Source organism: Trachurus japonicus, chromosome 18 (assembly GCF_045865225.1).
Source record: "Trachurus japonicus isolate A0001 chromosome 18, Traja_1.0".
NCBI lineage: Eukaryota > Metazoa > Chordata > Actinopteri > Carangiformes > Carangidae > Trachurus > Trachurus japonicus.
The window spans coordinates 4,729,862-4,751,807 of record NC_140924.1 but is presented as its reverse complement, the minus strand read 5'-3'; the positions used below and the strand labels follow the sequence as shown (position 1 = coordinate 4,751,807).

Below are 21,946 nucleotides of genomic sequence, written 5' to 3'. Positions count from 1 at the left end.
CGTGTATGAGAAAGCCAAAGAGGAATCCCAGCAGCCAAGACAGTCAGGAGTGGCTCTTGTTGGCTTCGGTAAATACAGATCTGAGAGACTGAAGGATCTGTACGAGTCCAAGGATAAAGTTAAAATCAGGTATGATAAAGTTGAGTCATCAAAAGTGAATTGCACTAGATCTGGGTGTTAGTACGTCAGCAGGGATTAAAGGCCACTGCTTCACCCTCTGTACGCAGTTATGTTGCATTCCTGCGGGGAAAGAAAACATCCTGCAGCAGGAACAGAATGGACGACGCTATTCAGTACATCGTGCAGCGTGACAAATGTCAGGCTGCAGCCAAAAAGAGACGGACCAGAGCAAAATGCGACCAGAGCACCTCTTCTTCTTGGTATGTGTTGTGTTGTAGAAAGGTTTAGCAGTGTTTCCTCCAGGATTTTTTAAAAGAGTGGCGGCGAGGGTGGTCTGATCAACGGGGGGGGGGGGGGGGGGGGGGCGGGCTGCGCGGAGAGGCGGGGGCATTTCGGCGTCCAATCCTCCGCGGCATGCAGCGATCATCATCATCATTTCGGCGTTTGGTCTATTTTGTGCCCGAGCCGCGAGCCATCGTGTCAATCTTGGCAGGAAGTCACACAAAGAAACACGAGAGAATCCGGTCAATTTTCAAAATAAAACACCGCGAATGACAAACACGTGAGGCCAATGTGTGTACGTTTGTAGCCTATTTAATAATCGAAACAGAGCGCGACAGATGAACACACACAGAGCTGAGATGCGAAGCGCTTGTCCCCTGGCCGCCACAGAGTCGTTATTAATGGTATAACACTGGATGGCTGGTTGATACGTTTCGTTTTTAATGAGGAGGAAATAAAGAACTCAGCTGTGATTGAAAAGCATGAGTCGAAAGTTGTAACTGTGTAGTGGAAAGGGCTGCAAAGTAGCTACCTAATGGTAACTGGTTGTGGAAACCCTGCTTAACATTGTTTTAACATTAAAAAATTTAAATAAAAAAAAAATCATCATTCTGAAGGTGTGGCGGCTTTTATTTTGCCGTGGCGGTGCGCCACGATCAATTACATGTAGCAGAAACCCTGGGTTTAGTTGTGCTGCTGTAGTGACGGTGCAACCTGAGAAGTGTACTTTGTGCCCATTTGACACCAAAGTGTAAAATTTCTACTCTCGTCATCAAAACTCTGGGATTTTAACTCTCTGGCATTTGCTGTGTAGCTAGTAGCGAATCGAAAATCGTCCGGAAGATAAAAAATAAAACCAGGAAAAAATCCACACAATAACAGTAGTGCCCGGGCTTGTTGGGACCAGTGCCCGGTGCGATTGCCCGTGGCCCTAATAAAGTCCCGTAAGACTGTCCAGTAGAGGGCAGTAATACGTGGACGCGTCTACACTTCCGGAAACAACAAAAAAGAAGAAGAGGACGAGCAACGGCGTCTTCATGTCAACAGAGCAAAGAATCTCCCACTAACCCTGAGTCTGTGGATTGTATTTGGTCGCGGTTAGGGAAACAATAGAGTCAGTTGGCGGGAAATGTCTCCGGTGGAGGATCTGAGAGGATTCGTCACCGAGAGACTCACCGCCGCCTCCCAGGAAATCTTAGCGGCCGTGGACAGAGTCGTAGCCGGCTACGAGGCGGAGGCTTCGGGCTTCAGACAGGAGATCGAGCGGCAGAGGAACCTGCTGGATGTTCTCCTGCAGCCTCGAGTCGTTCTCAACAAAACCGGTTGGTGATTTAGTTTTAAAGCTATGGACTACAAAGACGACGAGAAAGATTTGAAAAAGCTTATGTCCCTCCCCTCGGAGCCTCCTAACGACACACACCCTTCAAGCCTGCCAGCAGAAACCAAACACGGCGCCAGCTTTGAACGCGTAGTCGCGGACTGACAATGTCCGATTCACAAGTCACAACTTCCACAATAAAAACCAAACGTGTTCAACATAAACTCTGCTGTATCAGCAGCATCGCTTCTCAGGTTCATATCTTGGTGGAGCTTTCTCTCCATCTGTCGAACGATCCGATGATTACTTTAGTTTTGTCGTTTGTTGTTTAGTTGAGTCTTCCTCGCTGTCTTCAATCCCCATTACGTAGTTTTTCTAAACTCATTGGAGTGGTAGAGAAATGGCTAATAGGATGAATGGTGCCGCCGCTGCAGCCTTAGTGGGTCACGTCGGTGAAACTGCTGCACACCGCAACTCCGCTGAGCTCCAGAGCCCGATTCTCCCTGCTCCTCTAACCCACACACCAACGCCCTGTGCTGGCCCGCGCAGCCAACCAGCTTCCCTCGAGCTCTGGAGCTTTGCTCGGTACCGGTACTGACGCCGTTGCTGGTAGCGGACAGGGCAACAGCAACTGGCTCTGGCTCCGGTACCGGCAACAGGACCGCTGTTACCCGGCGACGCGGCACCGGTACAGGTAACGGCGAAATTCTGTGTCTATGTACTCTCCTTTTCTGAATCCAAGTGAGGCCTGCATAGTTCCTATTGGTCAATTTCTCTCCAGGTCTGCAGCTGCTAGAGAGAATGGCTTTTTTTTTTTGTTCCTTTTGCTCCACCGTCTAAATTACGTTAATAATCATCATCAATCTTTCAAAGACCATAACTTTGAATCCATGAACGCCGAAGTCCCGGATTGTAGGGAAAGAGTTCTAACAGGACCTTGAAAATGAAAGGCAGCTGGTCGCCGCTTGTGGTGTGAACGCAAGGTTACTCTGTAAAACAACATTGCTGTTGACTAACTGTTTATCTTTTTTCATTTGGATTCATCCACATAGTCCTGTTTTTGAAGTCATCACCGTGGTTATTTTTCCCACATCGATTAGATTTTAGATTTAGATTTATTTGTCCTTTTCAGGACAATTGTTTCCACCTTCCATACATACCGCCTACAGGACTACAGGAGTGTATCTTAGACCACACTACATACATTCCCACATTTCATACACACACAAACATGGTTTTCTGTTCTGTTGTTAATTTTTAAACCTTATTTGACACCATTGTTTTACATTCAGGTGTTGAATCATGTCTTAATCACACACAAAGAGTAACGATACTGATGGTACTTGTAACTGTTATTCTCATTCTGTACATTTTCTATCTCAGTCTGAAAGCTTTGATGCAGCTCAGGGCTCTCAGGGCATTGGTTAGAGTCCAATAGTCTACAATACTTTATCACTACTAGTCATTTTCTATGGAGGTGTACTTTGATGGTGGTAACTGGAGGATTCTGTTTGATCAGGGTGACTTTATGGATTACTGATTGATGAATGGGTGCACATGGCTGCAGGAGAAGCTGTTGGTGTCCACTGAGAAGATAATTGGGATTCATACAGACACCATGAGTGACAGTATGAAGACACTGTTGTTCATGATGTGTGTCATTGTTTCTGCAGGTGATCAGCGCCTGTTGATGATTAAAGCAGAGGATCCTCCTGAGTTGACCACTAGTCTGGATCAGGAGAACCCAGAGACTCTACATAGTAAAGAAGAAAAGGAAGAACTATTGACCACTGCAACGTTCTCCCTCGCTTTTCTTCATTTGAATAGTGAGGATGAGGAGGAGAAACCTCAGTCCCTACAACCTCATCAAAGACAAACTGAGGCAGAGCCTCCATCCAGCAGCTCAGCTGAACAGATGGAGGCTGATGGAGACGACTGTGGAGGATCTGAACCAGCCAGGAACTCAGATCAACCTGAAGATCTTCAGCCAGATACAGATGATGAGGTCTCACGGTCGTTCTCCAAAGCTGAAGACATTGATGATGACTGGAGAGAAACCAGAGCACCTGAGTCAGGTTTCAACAGTGAAGCTGTTCATGTAAATGATGAAGAATGTAACACTTGTAAGAAGTCTTACCGCTGTTCAGAGTGTGGGAAAACATGTAAAAAAGCCTGGAATTTGAAGACACACATGAGAATCCATACAGGAGAGAAACCATTTGACTGTGCTACATGTGGTAAAAAATTTAGACATAAAAGTAGTCTTGAAAAGCACACAAGAATCCATACAGGAGAGGCACTATTTCACTGTGCTACCTGTGGTAAAATATTTTGTCTCAAAGGTAACCTTAAAGTCCACATGAAAATCCACTCAGGGGAGACACCATTTGACTGTGCTACCTGTGGTAAAAAATTTGGCACAAAAGGGGTTTTGAAGAAACACACGATAGTCCATTCAGGAGAGAGACCATTTGACTGTGCTAGCTGTGGTAAAAAATTTGGCACAAAATGGGTTTTGAAGAGACACATGGTAGTCCATACAGGAGAGAGACCATCTGACTGTGCTACAATTTAGACTTTGAGGGAAATGTATTATGCAAGAGAGTCCACACACAGAAGAAAGCTGTGCTATTTGTGGAAAAAGATTTACCCAGCAGACAAATCTTTTGTTTTACTCAAGAGTTAATTCAAAAGTGAAGCCATTCATCTTCCTTCTTCTGTTGATAATGTTGGACTGTACATTTTATTGTTTATCTTGAATTTTTCTATGTTGTACAAGGTTGGTTGGTTTACTTTGTTAATCCCTGTGAAGGGAAATTAGACATGAAGACTTCTTATTGTTTATCTTGAGTTTCATGTAATTCTTAGTTCGTCAAATCAAATCAAATTTGGGTGCAGCTCATCACAACATAGTTAAAATGAATTTCACATGTAAAGTTTTTTTTTTTTTTTTAAGTTTATGATTTAAAAATTTGTATGAAACAGATTGTTCATGAAATGAATGCTACCAGTACATGGTACAAGTCTGTAGAAACACATGTATTGAAGGCAGCAGTAAGTGAAGCTGCAGAGTGTGGTTGAACTGAACTGTAATGGGTCATTACAAGTTGATAAAAATGAATTGTGTTAAACTTTATTGTTTTCATAAAACAGTAACAAATTCTGTAAAATGTCTTTCTGGAATAGTTGTACTTGGTGGAAACATCTTTTGTTTTGTTACTAAACAAATAGAGCGTTTACTAATTTTAAATTGGAATACCATTTTCTCTGAAGTTTTGGGTTTAATATTTAAAACTGGTTGAGGATCACATTTTACATTTTAAGATGGAATTGTTTCTTATGAATCCCCCACTCTTGATTTTTTTTTTTTACCAAATTAAAGTTGCAAATGTATACAAGGGGATGTTCATTTAAAAAGGTCCAATTGTGAAATTTTCCTCCAATGAAGGTCTGGAACATCATAATCTCTGTTTGTTTTTTGTTCAGGGCCTTTAAGTAGAATTGTACTTTCATCAGAATCTGTATCTAGTGAGATTAAGTAAATAATACAATAGATAAAAGAACACACTTACTGAATATGTTTTTCTTTTCTTGTATCAAATAAAGATGGCATTTTAAAACAGTGCACTGCAGAAAGTTTTTGGTTGTGCCTCTTAAAGAAAGTCCACACCGTCTCCTCAGTCCTCCTGCCGGTTGTAGCAGGTCTGTCGTCACTGGTTGTTGTGGTTTCATTCCTGGTTGGAGGCTTGCTCCTCTGCAAGAGACAAACAGGTATGAAGGTTGTGCCCACCAGGATAATGACTTGGTGTCAAGAGTAAAAACCAAAAACCCAGCAGCCTGTGGTGGAACGTAACATCAAATGTATCAGATGTGTACAAATTAAATGCAATCAAGCACCAACCATAACAAAGATCAGATGAACATCTGTCTGGTGCCTTCTTTGGAGGAATCTGGACTTCTCCAGAAGCTGCTCTAACTGACAGCTCCTTTGACCTAAAACCTCCTGTTACAGGCCGGCTGATACAGCTGCTGTCTGGACTGGACTGGTGAGCGCCTTAATCAACACTGCCCTCTAGTGGTTGGGAACACCAACAACATTTGGCAGCAGTCACATCCCAAAACACAATCACAGCTGTTACAGAAAAACTATTCAGGCTAAAGATTGTGATGAGACATCACCGCAACAAAAGAGACACAAGTCATTGTCTCCTTGTAGCAACAGTGCCTTGCGAAAGGATTCATACCCCTTGAACTTCTCCGCTTTGTTCTTAATAAAGAGTGAAGAAAGTCCTGTAAGACTGTCCAGTAGAGGGCAATAATAAACCTGGACGCGTCTACACTTCCGGAAACAACAGAGAAGAAGCGGAAGGAGGAAGAGGAGGAGCAATAAGCGGGTCTGGTTGGAGGAGATGAGAGATAGCACGGCGTCCTGAACAGAGCAGATAACCCGAGTCTGTGGCTGGCGAAGTGTTTGCTGAAGTTACCGCAGTTTGTAGCCTATATAGCTACTCGGATGATATACGCACCCAAACCGGATTGGCGGAAACAACCGAGAGTTTGAGTAAAATGTCTGAGGTGGAGTTTCTGAGAGGATTCGTTACTGAGAGACTCACCGCCGCCTCCCAGGAAATCTTAGCGGCCGTGGACAGAGTCGTAGCCGGCTACGAGGCGGAGGCTTCGGGCTTCAGACAGGAGATCGAGCGGCAGAGGAACATGTTAGATGTTCTCCTGCTGCCTCGAGTCGCTCTCAACAAAACCGGTTGGTGATTTAGTTATAAGTCAATAAACCCCGAAGTCCAGGTGTCGTGCCAGAAGTTTATTGCTGCCAGGAACTGATTTCCGGTCCGCGGGAGCGCGCACGGTCTGTGTAGAAGAGCGCAGCTTCTCTGTGTCTCTATGGGCTCTATGCACAGCTCCACTACTTCCTGAACCCAGTGCTACTCCTTTGTTTCCTGTCTTACATTATTGGACAAACTGATTAATCCAGGTGTGTCTGAATAGTCACAATGGTCAGACACACCTGGATTAATCAGTTTGTCCAATAATGTCAGACAGGAAACAAAGGAGCAGCTTTAAAGCAGAAGTAAGCGATATTTTTGTGTTAATATAAGCCTTAAATAGTTATCTTTCGACAGCAATCACTTACATAGAGTGTTTGGTCTGAAACACGGGTCTGTCAGTCACTCTGCTCTGCTCTGAGCCGATGAGAAAACTTTTCTCGTATCCTACAAGTTTTATCCAATGGAGAGAGAACGCCATGAAGGGCTGTGTGTGCAGCCAAGGGATGCGCCTGAATGTGGTGACGTAGGGACGATGATGATGGCGGGGGCTGCTAACTCCATCGGCTGACAAGAAGTTATGGTGCGTTCAAGGCAGCCCGTAACTCGTGTTTTTCCGACCTGTGAAGTGGTACCAGCTCGATCTGGTGCGAGTTCACGGGTCGGAAGTTACGAGTGGCCGTTATAGTGACTTTCACAGGCAACAGGACGGAGAAACGCCTGGAACGCTACAAAGTCGTGACTTGAAGCTGTAACTTACGGTTTCAAAAGCCTGCCTGGAACGCAGCATTAGCCAAAACGACCGGATCGCTTACTTCTGCTTTAAGTTCAGGAAGTAGTGGAGCTGTGCATAGAGCCCATTGGCTGCCTTCATCAGGCTCAAACAGCCAGTAGGCTATGCCACAGCTTATATCGATGGTACATACAATAAAACAGATGTTAACAGATTTGGCGGTGATGCGCGTTGGCTGTTTAGAATGTAGGCCAAGATTTACAAGATTTGACCTCAACCAGTACTTTTTACCACTTGAAAAATGAAATGAGTAAAGGGACGTCACAACGTAAAAATCTGCTTTTTTTGCCTGCCAAAAACTTCATGCCTCTGGTATTGGGATATTTTGCCCAAAATGACTTTATATCACTCAGCAGAGTAAGATTTACAAGATTTGGCCTCAACCAGTAGTTTTTTACCACTTGAAAAATGTGTAAAGAGACATTCCAATCCAATCCAAATCAGCCTCTGTAGCTTCTGTGTTTGTAGTGTTATTGTCACTCATTTACAGCCCTGAATGCAGCTGAATCAATGTGTTCCTTCCAAGTCACTCAGTTGTAAAACAATAAGTCAGTGACTCACAGTCCTAAATTCACAAGAATGAAAGGGAAGGACTCACACTCTCACTGACCCAGGTCGATCTACGTTAATTACAAGAGCGAAATAGAGGTCCAGGTTCTGCAGCATCTGTTCCAGCTTCTTGTTGGTTTTGTACGTCTGTCTGTCTGTTCAAAAATAAATTCCTTTTTTCCCTCAAAACGTATGAATTCAATCATTATGTATCACAAATGGACACAGGTCAGATCATGTTCATATTAAGATGTCAAACGAGGTCTTGTTATTACATTCTGATGATTACGTTTCATTACAGGTTAAAATACTTTCTTCATTTTTCAAGTGGTAAAAAGTACTGGTTGAGGTCAAATCTTGCAAATCGTACTCTGCTGAGTGATATAAAGTAATGTTGGGCAAAATATCCCTCTGTGTTCAATACCAGAGGCATGAATCAGTTTTTGGCAGGCGAAATAGCCCGATTTTTACATTGTAATGTCCCTTTACTCATTTTTCAAGTGGTAAAAAGTACTGGTTGAGGTCAAATCTTGTAAATCTTACTCCACTGAGTGATATAAAGTAATTTTTAGTAAGCAAAAAAGAAACACTCTGGATGCCAAATATCTTTATGAGCAAGTTCTGGCACGACACTGGTTTGTAGAGAAAGAGGACTTGTTGTATTGTCTTTTAACTTTTCTGTGGCTATCAACAATTTTACGAGACAGAAGTTAGAAAAACTAAGAAGGTCTTTTTTGTTGAGGCGACCTCTGTAAAACAACATTGCTGTTGTTGACTAGCAACTATTCATCTTTTTTTCCCATTTGAATTAATTCCCATTGTCCTGTTTTTGGAGTCATCGGCAAAATCACAGAGTGGTTATTTTTCACACATGGTTTTCTGTGTTGTAGTTAATTTCAAACCAAATTTACAATAAGACACCATTGTTAGGTTCAGGTGTTGAATTGTGTCTTCATCACACACAGAGTAACAATACTGATGGTACTACGTCTGAAAGCTTTGATGCAGCTCAGGGCTCTCAGGGCATTGGTTAGAGTCCAACAATACTTAATTACTACTAGTCATTTTCTATGGAGGTGTGCTCTGATGGTGGTAACTGGAGGGTTCAGTTTGATCAGGGTGACTTTATGGATTACTGATTGATGAATGGATGCACATGGCTGCAGGAGATGCTGTTGGTGTCCACTGAGAAGATGATTGGGGTGCATAAAGACACCAGTTATAAGTGACAGTATGAAGACAATGTTGTTCATAATGTGTGTTTCATTGTTTCTGCAGGTGACCAGCAGCTGTTGATGATTAAAGTAGAGGATCCTCCTGAGTTGACCACTAGTCTGGATCAGCAGAACCCAGAGAGTCTACATATTAAAGAAGAAAAGGAAGAACTATTGACCACTCCAGAGTTCCCCATCACTTATGTTCATGTGAAGAGTGAGGATGAGGAGGAGAAACCTCAGTCATCATCACAACTTGATCAAAGACAAACTGAGGCAGAGCCTCCATCCAGCAGCTCAGCTGAACAGATGGAGGCTGATGGAGACGACTGTGGAGGATCTGAACCAGCCAGGAACTCAGATCAACCTGAAGATCTTCAACCAGGTACAGATGATGAGGTCTCAGAGTCGTCCTGTGTGACTGAAGACCGTGATGATGACTGGAGAGAAACCAGAGCACCTGAGTCAGGTTTGAACAGTGAAGCTGTTCATGTAAATGATGAAGAATGTGACACTGGTAAGAAGTCTTACCGCTGTTCAGAGTGTGGGAAAACATTTAAAAAATCCTGGGATTTGAAGGTACACATGAGAGTCCATACAGGAGAAAAACCATTTGACTGTGCTACATGTGGTAAAAAATTCATACATAAAAGTCATCTTAATGACCATATGAGAGTCCATACAGGAGAGAGACCATTTGAGTGTGCTATCTGTGGTCAAAAATTTAACACAAAAGGGATTTTGAGGACACACTCGATAATTCATACAGGGGAGAAACCATTTGACTGTGCTACATGTGGTAAAAAATTTCGTCATAAAGTTAGTCTTAAGAACCACATGATAATCCATACAGGAGAGAAACCATTTGACTGTGTTACCTGTGGTAAAAAATTTAATCTTAAAGGTAATCTTAATGAACATATGAGAAGCCATACAGGAGAGAAGCCATTTGACTGTGTTACCTGTGGTAAAAAATTTAGACGTCAAGGGAGTTTAATTATGCACTTGAGAGTCCACACACAGGAGAAAACATTTAGTTGTGCTATTTGTGGAAAAAGATTTACCCAGCAGATAGATCTTTTCTTTCACTCAAGAGTTCATTCAAAAGTGACGCCATTTGGGGAAAACATTTATGGAGCTGGGGAATTTGGCGATTCACATGAAAACCCATAAAGGGGGAACTTAAGTTCAGAAAGTCCATACTGAAGTTAAACCATTTTCTTGTAGCGTGTGTGGATTAGATATAAAGCAGTAGGTAGTCTTAAATGACAGTTTTTGTGACGAGACATTTTGTCAACAGGAAGATCTTTACGTGTACACGTGTGACTGTCAGTTCTCAGAGAGTGTATGTAAACTCATGAATGTTACTGAAGGGAGCAGCAGTGTGAGAGGCTTCAGTTACTGAACTATAACAGCTCATTACAATATAGTGAAAATGAATTTCACATGTAAAGAATTTGTTTAAGTTTATGATTTTAAATTTGTATGAAACGGCTTGAACTGTAACAGAAGTTGACACAAATGAATCGTGTGTTCAACTTTATTTATAAAACGGTAACAAATTAAAGTAAAATCTCTTTCTGGAATAGTTGTACTTTGGAAACATCTTTTGTTTTGTTACTAAACAAATTTAAGGTTCATTAATTTTAAATTGGAATACCATTTTCTCTGAAGTTTTGGGTTTAATGCTTAAAACTGGTTGAGGATCAGATTTTACATTTTAAGATATAATTGTCACGTTTCTTGTGAATCCCCCACAAATTTATACAAAAAAATCATCACTCGGGGGGTGTTCAATTAAAATTCACTAAGGTCCATTTGTGAAACTTTCCTCCAGTGAATGTCTGGAACATTATAATGTTTGTTATTTTTTGTTTTTTTCAGGGCCTTTAAGTAGAATTGTACTTTCATCAGAATCTGTGTCTAGTGAGTAGATTGTTAAGTAAATAATAGATAAAAGAACACACATACCAAATACATTTTTCTTTTCTTGTATCAAATAAAGATGTTTTTTCAAAATAGTGCATTACAGAAAGTTTTTGGTTGTGTCTCTTAAAGTGCCAAGTTTTAGAAAATTAAGACATTAAACCTAATTTCACATCAAATAACTAATACTGCTGCTTTTTAATAATGACCACTGTCTCAAAAAATAAGAGACGTGGAAGTTTTGAGCCGTACTCTGGGAGGATGAGCACGTAGCTTTGCGTCCATTAAGGAAGTCGAATTTTCAGTGTCCACTTTTCTTCTCTTTGAGCACAACGTGAGAAACAGCCAAGTCTCCTTCATGTGTCCGATTGGCTGTTTAGAGTCACGTAAAAATATTTGTAACAGTGATTTGTGAGTTTCATTCAGTCCCCACTCCACTCTCCAGCTACAGATCCTCCTCCTCCCACCACTTCCAACCTCTCCAAGCCGTCTCCTCAGTCCTCCTGCCGGTTGTAGCAGGTCTGTCGTCACTGGTTGTTGTGGTTTCATTCCTGGTTGGAGGCTTGCTCCTCTGCAAGAGACAAACAGGTATGAAGGTTGTGCCCACCAGGATAATGACTTGGTGTCAGAGTAAAAGCCAAAAACCCAGCAGCCTGTGGTGGAACGTAACATCAAATGTATCAGATGTGTATAAATTAGGGTGATTAAGCATTAACCATAACTAAGATCAGATGAACATCTGTCTGGTGCCTTCTTTGGAGGAATCTGGACTTCACCAGAAGCTGCTATAACTGACAGCTCCTTTGACCTAAAACCTCCTGAGTCCTGTTACAGGCCGGCTGATACAGCTGCTGTCTGGACTGGACTGGTGAGCGCTTTCAACCTTAATCAACACTGCCCTCTAGTGGCTGGAAACACCAACAACATTTGGCAGCAGTCACATCCCAAAACACAATCACAGCTGTTACAGAAAAACTATTCAGGCTAAAGATTGTGATGAGACATCACTGCAACAAAAGAGACACAAATCATTGTCTCCTTGTAGCTACAGTGCCTTGCGAAAGGATTCATACCCCTTGAACTTTTCAACATTTTGTCACGTTACAACCACAAACTTATATTCTTTTTGACTCCCTGATGAAGGCTTGATGCCGAAAGGCGTTGTAGTCATTTTTAACATGTCATAGTGACAATGCCAGAATAATTAAAGGCATTTTTATTAACTCAAGAGAGTGCCTTAGAGTTTTTCTTTGTTTTTGCACAACTCTTATATTCTTTTTATTGGGGTTTTAAGGAATAGACAAACACAAAGTAGCGCAAAATTGTTCCGTGAAAGATGATACATGGGTGTATAAATAAAAATCTGTTGTGTGTGGCGTGTTAAACCACCTTTCACTGCAGTTACAGCTAAAGGTCTTTTGGGGTGTGTCTACGTGCGGTGCCCGTAGACACCCATTCTTCATTGCAGATCAGCTCCAGTCGAGTCAGGTTGGATGGAGAGCGTCTGAGAACAGCTGTTTTCAAGTCTTGCCACAGATTCTCGGTATAGGATTTAGGTGTAAACTTTGACTGGGCCGTTCTAACACATGGATATGCTTTGATGTAAACCAGTCCGTTGTAGATCTGGCTCTGTTCAGGGTTGTTCTTCCTACTGGAAGGTGAACCTCCATCCCAGTGTCAAGTCCTTTGCTGAATCTAACAGGTTTTCTTCCAGGATTGCCCTCCATCCATCTTCCCATCGGCCGTCAGCAAACCAACCGGATGTCATTTTACTGGACGAGAGAAAGACGGTATAAATGTGGGTCAGGTAAACAATACGACATCACCATGACAACATATTGTCACGCCTGTATTGTTTTGAAAATGGTATTCCAATTTGTAATTATTAATGACCCTCAATTTGTTTAGTAACAAAACTAAATGTGTCCACCAAGTACAACAATACCAGAAAGAGATTTTAAAGAATTTGTGACACTTTGCTAAAAACATAATAACATTTATTTTTATCAACTTGTAATGACCTGGTACAGTACAGTTCAACCAACAACTCTGCAGCTTCACTTCCTGCTGCCTTCAATACACGTGTTTCCAGATACTAACATGTATTGGTAACATTAATGTCATGAAAATCATAAACATAACATAACAAAATACTACATGTCAAATTCATTCTCAGCTGTTACAGTTCAATAACTGCAGCCTCACACACTGCTGCTGCCTTCAGTAACATTTTACATACACACAGTTTACATACTCATACATCTCCTACTGCTATAAATCTACTACACACACACACTACAAGAAAATGGTTTCACTTCTGTATGGACATTTATGTTTTTCTAATGACAACACCTGAACTTTCCCTCCTTTATGGGATTTCATGTGCATCGCCAAATTCTCCAGCTCCATAAATGTTTTCCCACAAACACTGCAACCAAATGGCTTCAATTTTGACTGGACACTTGAGTGAAAGAAAATGTGTCTGTTTGGTAAATCTCTTTTCCACAAATAGCACAAACAAATGGTTTCTCCTGTGTGTGGACTCTCAAGTGCTTAATAATATTCTCTCGTTGTCTAAATTTTCACAGCTAAATGGCTTCCCTCCTGTATGGATTGTCATGTGTCTCTTCAAAATAGTTTTTGTGGCAATTTTTTTTTTACCACAGGTAGCACAGTCAAATTGTTTCTCTCCTGTATGTGTTTTCATGTGAATTTCAAGACCCATTCTTCAAATAAACTTTTTACCACAGGTAGAACAGTCAAATGGTTTCTCTCCTGTATGGATCATCATGTGTCCCTTCAAAATAGTTTTTGTGCCAAATTTTTTACCACAGGTAGCACAGTCAAATGGTTTCTCTCCTGTATGGATTCTCATGTGTTTTTTAAGATTCATTTTTGTGCGAAATGTTTTACCACAGGTGGCACAGTCAAATTGTTTCTCTCCTGAATGTGTTTTCATGTGAATTTCAAGACTCGCCCTTCGAATAAATAGTTTACCACAGGTAGAACAGTCAAATGGTTTTTCTCCTGTATGGATTCTGATGTGGACACTAAGATTCCTTTTATGACAATTTTTTTTTTTTACCACAGGTAGGACAGTGAAATGGTTTCTCTCCTGTATGGATTATCATGTGTTTTTTAAGATTCATTTTTGCGTGAATTTTTTTTTTACCACAGGTGTCTCTAAGACTCCCTTTATGTCTAAATGTTTTACCACAGGTAGGACAGTCAAATGGTTTCTTTCCTGTATGAATTCTCATGTGTCTCTTCAAAACCCAGGCTGTGCTAAATGTTTTCCCACACTCTGAGCAGCGGTGAGACTTATTACCAGTGTTACATTCTTCATCATTTACATGAACAGCTTCACTGTTCAAACCTGACTCAGGTGCTCTCTATGCAGATACTATACAGATATTACTATACAGATAATGACGGAACATTACGAGTTGTTTTCGAGGTATAGACATATAACCATAGCAATAGCAATCTCCCCAATACATATCTTGTAAAGTAAATATTTACTTAATCTGACTCTGTTTTTAAATAACTCTTAAGTATTGTTGGGAACTAAAAGTTAATCAATCATTAAAAATGAAAACTTTTAAGAATTAAATTCTATTGTTACAAAATCTGGCATTAGTCTTATTTCAGGGATGGTATAGATTATTAAAACCACTCAGTGACCTTCTTAACATAGAAAAATAGCCCTGATGCTTCGGTTGAAGTATTCAGAGGTATAAGAACATGATACTCAATCTTGTCTGTCCAACTCAGAGGTTAAGGGTGTGAATAGCGTCCAGTGAAACTTACCATATAACTAAGATCTTTTAGACTAACTTAGTTCAGGGATGGTAGATATAAACTTAAACTATTCAGTGACCTTATTAACAGCCCTGACACCTGGGTTGAGATATTCAGAGATCATAAAACGTAACGCAATAGTTAAAGAACATGATACTCAATCTTTTCTATTCCACTCAGAGGTTAAGGGTATGATTGTTACCAAATAAAACTTACCATATAACTAAAGAGCAAATACATATCCAGTAACAGATTCTTAACTATAGAACAAAAGTCTCAACAAGGCAATATTTGAAATGAAGGGTTAACATTCCAGTTTATTGTGATGCACACAGTGAACAAACTATAGCCAATAGTAACAATACTTAAGAAACAGATAATGCAACACGCTTGATGTGTGGGAGCTCTGGTAAGCAGATCAACTCAAAGTGAAGTCCTTGCTCTTTCCCTTAAATATCCAACCAGAACAAAGACACTTCTAAACTACTGTACCAAATGGGACTTTGCATGGAGACACCATTCACATCTGGAGACCTTTGATCATCTGGGGGTCTTTTCATATGACAACGAATCACTTACACCTTTGTACTTCTTGCACTGAGACCATCAGTAATGCAACATTTCATGGGGAAGTCAGGGGGACATGAGGCGTTTAGGCAAAGCTTCAGAGTGATTAGAGGCAGTCATCAAATTGTATAACTCTAACATAGATGACTGATTCAATTACTAATAACTAATAAAGGGTATGATACACAAAGTGGTTACATCCAGTCTCGGGAAAAACTTCCCTCATTTCAGAGACAATGTTTCAGGGTGGTGGTCATACTGTCTTACAGCTCGTGCCCAACATCTATCCTCCCCCCACTTGCTTTTGCTATAAAAGTGCCTTCTTGTTACTGCCCTCTACTGAACAGTCGTACAGGACTTTCCTCACTCTTCTTCTTCTTCTTTTGTGTTTTATGGCAGGTTGCTATCCATTTCAGGGATCATTACCACCACCCACTGAGCAGGAGCTCTGGACAAGAGAGTGGGCAGTGCCGCCGCCTACTACCGTACATGCCTACTACATACTGTGTTAATTGTAGGCATGTACTATATACTGCATACTGAATGCTAAGCTAAGCAACTCTTTGCTTCAGCAACCAAAATTAATCTAACAAAGGACTCAAAACCTTCTGCAGCTGTTCAGATTTTATTGATTCGAGCAGCAGGATAGTTTTCCTGCCCTGTGCAGGTAGAGCACAGGTAACAGCAAACTGCTGGGCAGGCTAAACCAAACTGCAGACGGCACCAAAAAACAAGCGACACTTTGGCTGAGCAGTGTTGAACTTTTGAGAGCGAACAACACAAGAAACCCGAGGATCCAGAAGCACAGCACTGCCATTATGGCTGTAATGGTGTAGAAAGCCCTCTGCTTTGGTTGGTCAAACTGCTGCCGGCCCTTGGCCCTTTCCCCTGGCCTGGGGCGAATCAGAACGCAGAGAATAGACAGGCTGCAGAAGGATATGGCTATAATGGAGAAACCCAAAAAGCAGACAGCCATAATGATGGTAAAGTCAGGGATGGGCAGACATGATAAACCTGAGAGTACGAAGCTCAGCAGCCACACACACACAGCACTGATGTTTCTGATCTGGACCCCACGGCTGCTCTTCAGCCTCATGTAGATGATGGGATAAACAACAGCCAGGTAGCGGTCCACACTGGTGAGGAGGTGGAAGAAGTTCTGTCCATAGAAGATCAGTGATAAAGCATATGCTGCTACAGAGGTCATTTCTGTGAGCTGAGCTGATGCTAGGTCACGGTAGGAGCAGAGGTTAAACACATTCCAGATCAGCTCCATCACGGCCAGGTGGTAGGTGAAGAAGTCACAGTGGCTGGTGGATTTAAAGGAGCATTGCTGCCGCTGCCACTGCTGCTGACCCAGGTACAGGACGAAGGTGGAGAGAGGGAGGAGCAGGGCGCTTCTCACCACAGAGCTGGCCATGATCATGTGAAAGACCGCTGTGATGTTGAAGCAGTCCATCAACGTGTCATTGAAGGTGAAAGAGCTGTTAACCGACATGTCCACGGTTTGTAGCAGCAGCCTGTGGAAGAACAGACGTCAGACAGGAGCTGTAGGAAAATAGAGTTTCTATCAAAGCTCCATACAGTCCTATAAAGGTAGATGTTTGTGTTAAAGCTCCATACAGTATAAATAGTCATTTTATGAAAAAAGGTTGAACAAATTGCAACAGAAGCAAACTCAACTGATTTTGTATCCTCAACGTGTCCTTAGTGAGGGTAAAAAAAGCCAAGAAGAATCCCATTAGGGGAAAGTTTTGAAAATTACCAAAATATAGCCCATTCATACGCCTATTATTATTTTCCTCACATGGATAGGGTAAACATTTTTTTTAACCTTTAGATATCTCCATGAAAATTACTGAGTTGATTACTTGCATTTAGACAAACAAAAAATGTATTACAAGTTTTTTGAAATTCTTCTAATTATGTATGGCTAATTTGCATACATACAACACCAGATCTTAACATTTGGTATAGCAGGTGAAAATGTCTTTTTCAATCTTGTTGACATATTACAGTTAGGAACACAGTAGCTGGCGCTTAGGCTACCATGTAAAACGAATGCTTTCTGCAGCGACGGGTTCAAATCCAGTCCATGTCCTTTGCTGCAAGTCCTTCCATCTCGCCATCCCCCTTTCACAAATATCTCTTTATCTATCTTTAAAGGTGAAAATGCCAAGAATATATTTTTTAAAGAACTGTTCAATCAAAACAACCATCAGAAGATAAGTGTCCTTCTCCTGGAGCGCCCTGATCTCAGCAGCAGTCACCTCTAAGCAGGTGGCAGTCATCTTGAAAAATTGCAGCCATCTTCAAATTTCAAGTGGTTTCTTGTTGAGTGACCAATGGAGTCAACTCATCCCAATTTTCATGTTGGTACCACCACAGCACCTTTATACAGTATATAGGGATATATAGGGATTTTTGCAAAAAAAAAAAGTTTGTCTTAATGTAAGTAATTAACTGGGTAATTTTCATGGAGATATCTAAAGGTTAAAAATTGTACCCTATTCACGTGAGAAAAATGATTAATGGACATACTGTATGAATGAGCTATAATTTGGTCTTTTTCGAAACTTTCCCCTAATGGGATTCTTCAGGGCTTTTTTTCCCTCACTCAGGACAAGTTGAGGATACAAAATCAGTTGAGTTTGCTTCTGTTGCAATTTGTTCAAGGTTGACCCCCATTTTGGCTTAAAATTACTGGACTAATAGGTAGATGTTTGTGTTAAAGCTCCATAAAGGTATAGATGTTTCTATACCTCAGCTGTTTATTGGTCAAACGTTTAAAATTCCTCCAGTTTTTGATGCAAAGTCTTACATAACACAAAGTTGAGAGCTGAAGCTTTTTTTTTTGTGGAAAGTTTAACGTTTGTTTGTTTGAATTTACTAACCAAACTCATTAATCTCAATCTGAGTATGAACAACAAGTGCATACTATTATATTTTCCTTCAGTGACACCTACCAGGGTTTGTAGTAAATTATATTATAGTATATGATAAGATAATTAGTATGTGGCCTGGTAAGAACAGTTTTGCCAAATTACAAATATGACATTACATTTTAAAACGATAAGACCATTTGTTTGGATAGCAGATGTTGGACACCAAAGCAAGAACTGGTCATAAACTGAATTAGCATTTAAGCATCATGGGATCATTGGACGTCTCAAATATTATAATAAGACTTTTTGTAGAAAATTGAGAAAACTGGAAAAAAAATGTAATTCTACAACTTTCGACCAATAAACTTGTGAGCAATAGCAACGCATTTATGATCTGTAAAATATGGATATGAAAAGCACAATATTCAGATTTGCAAATGTAAAATAATGTTTAATGATTGATCTAAGAGCACCTACCTCGTTGACAGAGTTGGTCGGTCTGCAGCTTCTCTGAGCTGCTGATGCAACGATACTGATGAGACGCAGCAGACGTCAGGGGACTGAGGCGTTTCTGCCGGATGCAACACAAATTCAGGATTTTGTTTGACTCTGCAGTCACTGTGGCTACAACCTGTTAATCATCACCACAGACAAACTGTCTTTACATTTAATTCTCATGTTTGAAATGCTAAAACATCTAAAACAACATCTACCAGAGTTATCGTGGATCTAGAAAGAAGATTAATTTTACTTACTATTTTTAATAAAAACAATATGAGCTCTTCACTCAAAGAAAAACTAATCAGAAAAACAGATGAGAATTTGAACAACTGTTTTATTAGTGTTTAAATCAATTAATTTCCAGAAGTGTAAAAACAACATAAATTCTTATTTCAAGAGGAGAATTTTATTCAAATAACATATCAAATATTTTATTAGTCCATTATATTTGACATTCAAATTTGTTCATTCAAATGATGTATGAACACAGACAGGTGTTTATTCAAATAGCATCATACAGACTGTGTACACAACATGATCTCATGTGACCCGCCAATCACAGTTATAGTGAAGTATCTTAAAGGAGAATTCCAGCCATTTTTGACCCCTAAATCGTTTTCCTGATGTTCACCCAGTGTTGGGGGGAGCAAAACAACACGACTAAAATTGATGCAGGCAAATTTCCACTGCACTGCTCGACTGTTTATTTTTGTAAAGAAATCATCACAACAAGGACAAAGTGTTTGTTTCTGTGGCGGGGAGAGCAGGCGCTCTGTGATAGGATAGTAATGTCTTTCCAGGATGTTTCAGAGTTTGGCTATCTGAGGTGAGTGACTACATGCAAAAACACAAAGTTTATACTGTTTATACTGTACACTATATGAGTTCAGTGGTGTGTCATAAGGATTCCAGTCATGTACCATAGATATTTGATTGTTTTTTGAGTGTTTGTTGTGGTTGAAAGAAAATGATTTAGGGGTCAAAAATGACCGGAATTCCCCTGAAGTGAAGGGCCAAACCCTAACCCTTCTTATTGATTTATTTTCTTATCTTTTTCTTTATCTTTAATAATATGTCACTTGATACAGATTAGATTAATCTCTTTTATTGAAAAAGCCGTGGTTCATTTACATCTTAAATATGTTTTAACATCTTCATGCTGCTCGTTGTGTGTCGACCCTGCAGCCTGGTAGTTTTCCTGCTCTGTGCAGAAACAGCAGCGGCAGCACCAGACTGTTGGGCAACCACATCGTCAGCGACTCCATGAAACACATCACGTAGGTCGGGGCCGAAACGTGCGTCATGTTGGCAACCAGCGTCCCACGCTCACATCACCTGTGAAGGCACCTGTGCAGTAGATGCAACACCCCAGGATGCTCATCATCTCCAAGGCAACCACGTTGTAGGTGAAGACATCTGAGTGAGTTGTTGTGAGAGCAGAGCGTTGGAAGCCCATGCTGAGGACGAGGACGTAGAGAGGCAGAAGGAGAACGTTGGCCACGGTGAAGGCGGTGAAGTTGAAAATGGTTGGTGTGTAATCTGAGCAGCGAGAGCGTAAAAGATGGAGGGAGGAATCAGAGGAGTTGAAGGACGAGTTGACAGACATCATGTTGTCTGGAAACCTGGAAAGAGGAAGTGATGAGAGTTATAAAACCTGATAAAACCCACACATCCTTTGCACCTGTGCTGTGGTTGACACTCACCTTCCTTCTCCTGTAGCTAACTGCTGCTCACTGAAACCTGCTTCAGTCCTACTTGGTGAGGGTGTGTTCTGATTGACAGCTGTCAGAAGTGTTTTTTTTTCTTCCCACAATACAGAACCGATAATAAATTACACCGATAATCCAAATAGGCAAATGTCATTTTTGCATTATTCCATCACAGGCAAACACGATCTCAGCCACATACGGGCATCGGCACGAACTGTGTTTATTGAGTGGAGTTGGTACAACAAGTTAGTACATCACAAAATGTTTTTATTATTAGCTTGATCAGAAAAAGACTGGAGTGTGGAGATTATAGATGTGTTGGTGCACCTGGATCAGATGCTGCTGCCCAGTCGTTCTTCTAATTGCATTATAAAGCCAATGGGCCAATAGAAGAGACACTGACGGGCAAATTAATAAAGGTTTCATGCTTTATCAACCGAGAAGCAATCAAGGTTTAGTAAGCATCTCTCCACTGAAGGTGCAACAGACAATTCTGGAGAATGATTGTTGAGTCATAAGTTGGTCAGGTAAGATTGATCAGGCAACTTGGAAACTTTCCGGGGCGGTGCGTGGCGCAGTGGGTAGAGCGGCCGCCCCATGTGGAGGCTACAGTCCTCAACGCAGGCATCCCCGGTTCGAATCCCGCGTCGGGCAGACCTTTCCTGCATGTCATTCCCCCTCTCTCTGCCTCCCCCTTTCCTGTCAATCTATACTGTGGACTATCGAATAAAGGCAAAAAGCCAAAAAATATACTTTAAAAAAAAACTTGGAAACTTTCCAGCGGAAAAATACCGTCAACAGGATAATGACAAGTACCACCAAATCTATTTTCACAGAACCTACTGAACACAAAAATGGTTATGAGCATGACTGGCATATTTGCAAATATTATTGAAATGTTTGTTAGCCATCACTTTTCATGAGGGAATGTTTGGCACACCTCTCTGTGGTTTCCATATTGCAAGAGAGTGTGGTCCTGCCTCCATACATAAAAACAAACAAATGCAATACAACACATACACACAAACGTACAAAGGCACGGTCATATTGGGACAACAAACCTCCAAAAACAGAGGAGTGACTGTGAAGACGCTGGAGAAACAAGGTCAGGAACGTGTGTTGAGGTAACATTTATCAGGGAGTTAATTATTAATCAGTAATGAGGAAAAGAGATAATCAATCTTTTTAGAGTTTTCATCCCATGGATGCTTAAAGTGAACGACCACATAACAATTTAAGTATGTGGACACATATTTTTAAATGTATTCAGTCATATATTTAAATTTGTGGAATACACATTGAGTACAGACATACAAAACTTAAAGGACAATTCCAGGCGAATTCAACCCGGGGGTGTATTTTCATATCATTTTAGGTCTAAAAGAATGAATCTGAAGATTTTCAGTTTAATCGCTCCTGTTTTGCGGTAGCTGCGTCTGTCCCCACATCGCCACGGCAGCAATGAATGGGAGTGGATGTAAGTTCCGCTGTTTAGGCTGTTTA

At 41.0% G+C, this 21,946-nt stretch overlaps 2 protein-coding genes across 2 annotated transcripts; one reads left to right on the top strand and one right to left on the bottom strand.

Moving 5' to 3' along the window:
• Positions 1 to 1,531: 1,531 nt before the first annotated feature.
• Positions 1,532 to 11,011, top strand: LOC146968434 (uncharacterized). Its single transcript, XM_085759229.1, has 2 exons — positions 1,532 to 1,724; positions 9,119 to 11,011. The coding sequence occupies exons 1-2, from the start codon at positions 1,532 to 1,534 to the stop codon at positions 10,225 to 10,227; spliced, it is 1,302 nt and encodes a 433-aa protein (XP_085615355.1). The 3' UTR covers positions 10,228 to 11,011.
• Positions 11,012 to 11,425: 414 nt separating this feature from the next.
• LOC146968433 (uncharacterized) lies at positions 11,426 to 16,846 on the bottom strand. The gene is made up of 2 exons (XM_085760514.1): positions 16,007 to 16,846; positions 11,426 to 11,551 (listed from the first exon to the last, which is right to left on the bottom strand). The coding sequence occupies exons 1-2, from the start codon at positions 16,844 to 16,846 to the stop codon at positions 11,426 to 11,428; spliced, it is 966 nt and encodes a 321-aa protein (XP_085616640.1).
• Positions 16,847 to 21,946: the final 5,100 nt, after the last annotated feature.